General features: G+C 34.1%; 2 protein-coding genes across 2 annotated transcripts; one reads left to right on the top strand and one right to left on the bottom strand.

The window, feature by feature from the left end:
- The first annotated feature begins 261 nt into the window (after positions 1-261).
- Positions 262-4,375, top strand: LOC149651309 (uncharacterized). Its single transcript, XM_089848178.1, has 3 exons — positions 262-1,127; positions 1,210-2,892; positions 3,920-4,375. The coding sequence occupies exons 1-3, from the start codon at positions 1,101-1,103 to the stop codon at positions 4,139-4,141; spliced, it is 1,932 nt and encodes a 643-aa protein (XP_089704304.1). The 5' UTR covers positions 262-1,100; the 3' UTR covers positions 4,142-4,375.
- Rab2 (RAS oncogene family member Rab2) lies at positions 4,233-7,432 on the bottom strand. The gene is made up of 6 exons (XM_089848182.1): positions 7,281-7,432; positions 6,836-6,907; positions 6,707-6,774; positions 6,464-6,639; positions 6,287-6,398; positions 4,233-5,819 (listed from the first exon to the last, which is right to left on the bottom strand). The coding sequence occupies exons 1-6, from the start codon at positions 7,324-7,326 to the stop codon at positions 5,655-5,657; spliced, it is 639 nt and encodes a 212-aa protein (XP_089704308.1). The 5' UTR covers positions 7,327-7,432; the 3' UTR covers positions 4,233-5,654.
- Between the last annotated feature and the right edge of the window lie 383 nt (positions 7,433-7,815).

Raw genomic sequence — 7,815 nt, 5'->3', positions numbered from 1 at the left:
ACTATTTTGGGAATGCGGAAAGATTAGCACTTCCTTTTTAGCTCCATCCACAATTATATCGTCATGTATGACTTATAATTTAACGCCCAGACCGAACCGCTTTACCTAGGAAGTTGAAATTTCGCAGGGACGTTATTCTTAACTAGTAGATGATCATTAAGAAATATTTTTGTAATCCGCCGCCATCTTGAAAAATGGAGGCCATCCCTACCCTAGTCGCTATCGTTTGAACTAAAACCAAATTTCCCATATCGATTTTTGCTTAATTTCAAACTGCAATACATATAATAATAATTTCAAATTTCTGCCCCCCCCCCCTTGTGGGTTTGAAAAAGTGTCCTTGTTTCGCCAAGGATTGTGTATAAATGCAGTTTTTTAAGGACTGCGAAGCAAAACTCGTTTTTGTCTAATTGAACTCTATCCATGGTGTTGATTTTGAACCATGATTATATATAAAGTAGCCCGCGAGCGCAGTGTTCAATATATTTTTCCAAATTGATTTACGTAAGGGTGTAATTCATAAACGTCTAACGCACCGCAATTTAGTACATTCAAAAGCTGACTGTCAGACGAAGCTAGGGGGGAAAAACTGTGACGTCAATATTGGGTCCCGAATTTGTATTGCCCAAGCTGACGACGTCTCGCGACTGCCAATATGGTCGCCTGAAAATAAGGTAAGAGATAAGAGAATGTGACGTCACTACAAAGTTCGTGGTAACACACTATGATTTTGAGCAAATATTAAAAAAACGCTTCGTCCATGCACCGTGATTTACCAACCGTAGCTTCAAATAGCATTTGAGCGCGTTGTTCTAAGCGCAACACAATTAGTATTTTAGTTAACGCAAGTTCAACCTTTAAATGTTGGCGCGTAAAAGGGGTGCCAGAACGGGCAGATAGCATAGAAAAAACGCGCTCCGCCGCTCCGTCGGCTGCTAGAAGAATAAACGTACAAGCGTAATGGTAAAGCCGCAACATTGCTAGTAAATTTAGATTAATTAAGTTTATGGCGTGATATGATTCATTAAATAGTAGTCAAAAGCTTAAGGAAATAATCAAGAATAGATAGGCCTGAAGTGATACGCCTCCCTTGTAAAAACATGGCGTACCATTTGCTACCAACAGAAGTAAGATATTATTTTAAATTTAAAATGCGCCGAAATTAATGCGTAATTCTCAATGAAGCCAAGATCTGACAAATTATTTCAGATTTTGGTAAAAATCTTTTCGTATCTAAACGTTTCGGATCGATTATGCGCTTTCTTAGTTTGTAAACATTGGCATTCTATATCGGCGCACGCCGTCATTTGCAAAGATTTCGCTTACGTACTTCAGGATGACGCCTCAGTCGGTATGCAAATTTTAAAAGACAATAAACGTCCCATTCAACGTTTAACTTTTAAAGACACCGATTTGCAATCCGACAATCTTAAGTTTTGGTGTAGCGTCGGAACTACCTTACAAATTCTAAATTTTCATAGCTGCGATATCGCGGAAAGACTTTTTGTCGATGTCCTTAAAAATTGCCCTCATTTAAAAATCCTCAATATAATAGGCTGTAACGGTTTATTCATATCGGGGACGCTGCTTGAAAAATGTTTAGACGTAGAAGCTGATAAGCTACGTTTACCCCAGTTGACTGAACTTAGTTTAGCCTCGAATCGTTATTTATCCGATGGATTATTCAATAAATTAGTTAGAATTATGCCGAATTTGGTTAAACTAAGCGTAGAGGGTTGTCAAATAACGTTTCATAGCGGGATTTACAAACGTTTTTATCCCGGGGGTGATTCCCAGGAACCTTCCCGAGCCGTTTTCACCTTCCAGAACATTATGAAATTCTTCGGGGAAAAGAGGGACAGTATTAAAAGCGTCAATCTAAGTCGAACCTTATTCGACAGCGATTCGCTGAAAAAATTAATCTCTCTTCAATGCCCAAATCTCGAGGAATTACATTTAGTTTCTTGCGAGCAATTAACGCATCCCGGCGTTTTGTATCTCTGTAACCATCGAGTGAACTTGCGAGTCCTCGACTTGAGTTTATGTTCTCAATTGCTAGATCAAACTCTACTTCATATTTGCAATACGTTACTAGAATTGCGGGTTTTGAAACTACGACGTTGCCATAAACTTACTGATACGAGCGTCGGTGCAATTTGTCAGTTAACAAAGTTAGAATGCTTAGATTTATCGTCGTGCGAAAAGGTGACGGCAAATGGCTTCAAAATAGCTTTGGGAACCCCATTACGATGCAAATTAAAAGAATTGGTTCTTAGTTATTGTAACGCGAATGACGAAGTCGTGATAAGTTTAACCAAATTCGCTAAACAACTAACTTATTTAGATTTAAGTTATTGTTTAGCATTAACTGATTTAAGTTTATACGCCATCGCCAGTAATTTAAACAAATTAGAAACGTTAAGATTAGGTTGGTGTAAAGAGATCACCGATAACGGTTTATCCGGGGGTATCGCCCCACCCGAAGGGTCACCCTCCAAAGATAATCGCCGCGCTTTAAATATACCCATGGTATCCGTTAGAAGCTTGCAATTAAGAGATAGCAATGCCAGTACCTTTACTATTGGTAACACCGTAAGAGACGTGGTGTCATTTCAAAATTGTACCGGAGATTTGCAACTACCACTCGAACCAAAAACAAACGGAGACATTGCTGATGAAAATAAAAATCTATGGAATTTAAAATACTTGAAAACGTTAGATTTATGCGGTTGCATCAATATCGGCGATTTTGGTATCAAGTTAGGAATCCAATTCTTGGAATTGAGATATCTCAATTTGAGTTTATGTCAAAATTTAACCGATGAAGGATTAATAAATGTTGGATTACAAAATCCAAGTTTGGAAACGTTGATTCTGAGTCAATGCCATCAGGTTGGTACCAGTTTTAAAGTAACCAAGGGGCTCTTCACTATCAGGGTTCATACAAACGTGGAAATGTCAGGAAAATAAATTGTTGCCCAGAATTTTAGGGAAAAGTTGGGGAAATTTGTAATTGTTTTAGTAAAATTCAGGGAATTTTGTGAGGGTTGAGTAAATTTTCCATGAAGGGGTTGTTACAACTAAAAATAACCACTCCCGTAGCTATTACAAAGTTGATTGGGGTGGGAGGATGTGTAGTCTGAGGAAAATAGGCAGGCTAACTCGGGTTTGGTGGAAGGCTAGAAATGGGGGAGGAATACTCGGAAAAATGTCGGGCGGTCTACGTCAGATGCATCAGGAAGACCGCCCGTCATTTTCCGTGTATTCCTCCCCAATTTTCTAGCGTCCCACCGGACCTGAGACGTTCCACAGTTTACGCATCATCCTTGGTTATAAGGTGTTTCCGCCAGAGTAAAAAGGGGGAAGAAATAGGGGCGAAAACCGATTTTCAGGGGATGTCAACACGGCGTCCTAACCAGGCTGGGAAATAGCACACTTCCTCTGGTCCAAAACCAGTTTATTAATTGCTTGGACTAGTTTTTTAATTGAAAAAGTGGGGGTTACTGGTCCTAGGGACCAGTTTATTAATTGCAAATTTATTGGAGAGCAAAGGCTGAGACCAGTCCGGAGACCAGTAAATGATTTCAGACACTAGGGGTTCACTGGTCCAATGGACTAGTTTAAAAAATATCCTTATTTCCCAGCCTGGTCCTAACGTGGCCAGAGCGGGCAGCCGGCAAGGGGAGAGGAAAGGGGGAAGGTAACTTGCCTTCACGCGCAAAGACCCTATTACTCAAAAAAATAAAAAAAAACACTCCTGTTGTTACCTGTGGCCTTGCTCTTGGAAATATATGGTATAAAACCTGGAAATATCTAGATAAAAGATAGGTTTCCAAATGTTTTATGAACCCTGCAGTATTTTAGTGATTAGCCCCTTAACAGTTGGGCGTGTTCTTAAAATGCGCCGTTATTTTGAAAGGTGACTGACGATGGGGTGTCAGGAACTCTTTGCAATCTTCCTCGTATTCGTTACCTGGATCTTCAAGGTTGCCGTAGTTTAACCAACTTAGCTTTAAAGTCCGTTCAACTTAATTGTCCAAATTTAAGACACTTAAACGTTACACTCTGTCCTATGATGAGTAATGATTTTATCGAGAGTTTAGAGTTAGATATGCCGAGAATTCATACCATCCATAAATAAACTAATTTAAATTAAATTAAATCTTAGTTAGTTCTAGTCTCTCCCCCCTGCCCCCCAACTGTAAATGAAATAATTAAAAATAGACGAAAAATTTGTCAAATAATTTAATCAGTATTTTAGTGTATACATCGACCGATCTCTCAAAAAAAACCATAAAATAAAATTTGACAGTCATTCAAGTTTTTTTTTGTTTACAAATATTTTTTTTTCTTACAAATGATATTCCTGCAGTGAGTTGTTTCTTTATTTTAATTATAATTAGTTTTGCCATTAAATTAATTAATTGACGTTGAAAAAATGCAATTATTCCAATTTGGAAGTAAGTAAATGGCTGCTTGAATTTATCGCCAAGGCTTAGATCTTTATTTGATTATAGCCGCCATTTTGGGGGTAAAAAACAACCCAATTATGGGTGGCTATTATTCATTGTATGTTCAATTTTATCGCCAAGGCTTAGGTCATCAGATTACATTACAGTCATCTTTTTGGCAGGCGGCTATTGATCATCTGCTTAATTTTATCCTATCGCCAAGGCTTAGATATAACCGCCATTTTGATGGTAAAAACAAGTAGAATTCAGTTCAGTAAAGTGTGGGTTTGTCTTTGATAGTTAACACGTAGATAGAAGAGGGTGCCAAATTTAAAAATAATTAATTTAAACTGAGTGTTGTTGTTGAAGAAATATATATATATCGAAAGCTAGATTTCTCATTTCCTTTTAAGGCTTTCTTTTGTTTGTAGTTGTTTATAAATGGCGGCATTTTTGCTTTAGAAAAATACCGAAAAAGGCTTATATTTATTATAAAAATTCAAATTTTTTTGTTAATTTGTTATGATGAAGGGGAAAACTTAAGTTAATTAACGGAATGTTTAATAATATATATTTTTAATGACTAGGCAAATTATATCACTGCAGAAAAGTAGATTTTTTTTTTACGTTTGAATAATTGTTTATATATATTTTTTAATTCGCATACACGCAAAAATTTAAATTATACAGTTCCGTTGGTTTGCTTGTTTGCAAATTCTCTCTTCCAAAAGAACCTTTCAATGCCCCTGGTTTTGTTTTCATTTTTTTTTTAAACACTTAAATTTGCAAAAACTCAATTCTGGCATCATTTTATTTATTTGTTTCTAAGGGGAAATAATTTTGATTATATTTAAATTAAGTAACTTAACTATCAAGTATAATTATTTTAATTAATCAGGGAATTTGAGGGAAATTTGAAGTTAAAACTTTTGAGTTTTCAAAAAAAGATTAGGGGATTTAATTTTGTTTGAATAATACTAAAGCAGATTAATTAAAGATAATTAAAAGCTTATTAATAGTAATTATGGAACAAATTATCTTCAAATTTCTTTAATACTAATTAATAACTTATAAAAAAACAATGAATATTTTGATGCACAGACAAAAATTATAATAATATATACACAAAGTTACGTGTGAGAAAAAGTAAAATAATAGTTTGAAATTAATTATTCCCCCCCTGGGAAATTTTTTGAGTGTTGTTTAACAGCAACCTCCGCCTTGATTGGAACCCTGACCGCTGGCTGGCAAGCTTGGATTTGTTGGAGAATGTTGAGGTCCAATTTTAATTCCATTTGCCTCATTGTTAATATCAAAGACACCCTCTTGGATTTTTTCGTAGATTTCTTTCGCAGTGTTTATAAATGCCTGCAATTTTAAGTTTAATTTAATGATCCCTTCTTAATTTAATTAATGATCCCTTCTTAATTAAATTAATGATCCCGTTTTAATTTAATTTAATGATCCCTTCTTAATTTAATTAATGATCCCTTCTTAATTAAATTAATGATCCCTTCTTAATTAAATTAATGATCCCGTTTTAATTTAATTTAATGATCCCTTTTTAATTTAATTTAATGATCCCTTTTTAATTTAATTAATGATCCCTTTTTAACTAATTTAATTAATGATCCCTTTTTAACTAATTTAATTAATGATCCCTTTTTAACTAATTTAATTAATGATCCCTTTTTAACTAATTTAATTAATGATCCCTTTTTAACTAATTTAATTAATGATCCCTTTTTAACTAATTTAATTAATGATCCCTTTTTAACTAATTTAATTTAATGATCCCTTTTTAACTAATTTAATTAATTAAATATGTAACTAACTTCTTCAACGTTAGCGGCAGTTTTTGCTGATGTTTCCATGAAAATTAAGCCATGTTCACTAGCAAATGCTTCACCCTCTTCTTTTTTAACTTCTCTTCTGGCTTCCAAATCACTGTTTTAAAAATTTTGTTAATTAAATTCAAACTGGTTTTTAAATTTTATATATTTGTGTCGAACCTTTTGTTGCCAATGAGCATAATCACCATATTGGAGTTTGAATGTTGACGAGCATCTTCCAGCCAAGTAGTTAAATGATTAAAGGTATCTCTTCTAGTAATGTCATAAACTAAGAGTGCTCCAGCTGCTCCGCGATAATAGGATCTCGTGATAGACCTGAATGCTTCTTGACCAGCCTATTTAAGAGTAATTATAACGTAAATTAACTTTAAAACTTAGTAAAAATTGGAAATTTAAACTCACAGTATCCCAAATTTGCAATTTTATTTGTTTTCCGTCTATAGTAATCATACGTGCACCAAATTCAACACCTGTTAAGGGGTTTAGTTAATACTTAGTAAATTAATTGGCTACTTAATTATACTTATTTACCAATAGTTAAGTCGTGAACTGGCTGGAACCTTTTATCAGTAAATTGGAGTAACAAACATGATTTTCCAACACCTGGAAACAAATGAGAGCGATACTAACAAATTAGGCTCACCTAGAAACAAATGAGAGCGATACTAACAAATTAAGGCTAAATAATTCATATGTAATTTTAAATTAGTTACGCTACTTAGCTACTATAAGAAGAGGTTAATTTATCAGAAAACCTTGACACTTTACTTAAAATAACCATGACGTTTAGGATTTATCAAAGAAAGAATAAGTTAAAGATCTTAAGAGAATTTTTATGTGAGACCAAGGCTTAGTTCGCGCTTAAAGTTGACATAGGGCGAGCCCTAAAATGCCAATTTTGGGTTTGTTTACCTAAGTTAACTTTAATTTAAGCCTAATCGAACTATTAGTTAAAGAATCTTTCAATTAAACTCACCAGTATCTCCAATAATAATGTATTTGAATAGGTACGCGTATGACATTTTCACTTCAGTTCCTTCTCTACGAACTTAGCTGAGACAATAATCACGGGAGTGAGTTATATCCAAGGCTAATTTGCATGGATGAAGGCAACCAATCAAATCAGCCGCGGATGTAGAAAAAGTAGCCCACGAAATAGTGACACATAAAAAAGGTACGTATTTTCATAGTTAAAGATTAAATTTAAGTTAATTTTAGTTTTAAAACATATTTTTATTTATATTTGATCCATTTAATGTTATTTAAATAGATTATTTTATAATTAAAAAGTGTTTCTCTAGGGATTATACATAGTGACGTCATCCTTTAGGGAAACCCTAGTTATCAAATTTCGCGCCAACCTTACTTCACAAGTGGCAGTCCCAAAATTTAAGACTTGTATAATAATATGAAAAGATCTTAAATTTGATTATAAAATATAATTAATTAAAATTTACTGCAAAAGTTCGTTAGTTTATGCAATTAAATAAATAACCGTAAAAAAGAACTAT

The sequence above is a fragment of the Phalangium opilio genome, unplaced genomic scaffold (assembly GCF_054372755.1).
Source record: "Phalangium opilio isolate 3A_F unplaced genomic scaffold, DU_Popi_V2 ptg000082l_1, whole genome shotgun sequence".
Lineage (NCBI taxonomy): Eukaryota > Metazoa > Arthropoda > Arachnida > Opiliones > Phalangiidae > Phalangium > Phalangium opilio.
Note: the sequence above shows the minus strand (reverse complement) of the source record. Positions and strands in the feature narration are given on the sequence as shown.

Coding starts and splice junctions, on each gene's coding strand:
- LOC149651309 (XM_089848178.1), top strand. CDS start 1,101: ATGGCGTACCATTTGCTACCAACAGAA. Junction 1,128..1,209: donor ACCATTTGCTACCAACAGAA/GTAAGATATTAT, acceptor AAATTATTTCAG/ATTTTGGTAAAAATCTTTTC. Junction 2,893..3,919: donor TTCTGAGTCAATGCCATCAG/GTTGGTACCAGT, acceptor TTATTTTGAAAG/GTGACTGACGATGGGGTGTC.
- Rab2 (XM_089848182.1), bottom strand. CDS start 7,326: ATGTCATACGCGTACCTATTCAAATACATTATTATTGGAGATACTG. Junction 6,640..6,706: donor AATTGCAAATTTGGGATACT/GTGAGTTTAAAT, acceptor ACTCTTAAATAG/GCTGGTCAAGAAGCATTCAG. Junction 6,399..6,463: donor ATGCTCATTGGCAACAAAAG/GTTCGACACAAA, acceptor TTTTTAAAACAG/TGATTTGGAAGCCAGAAGAG.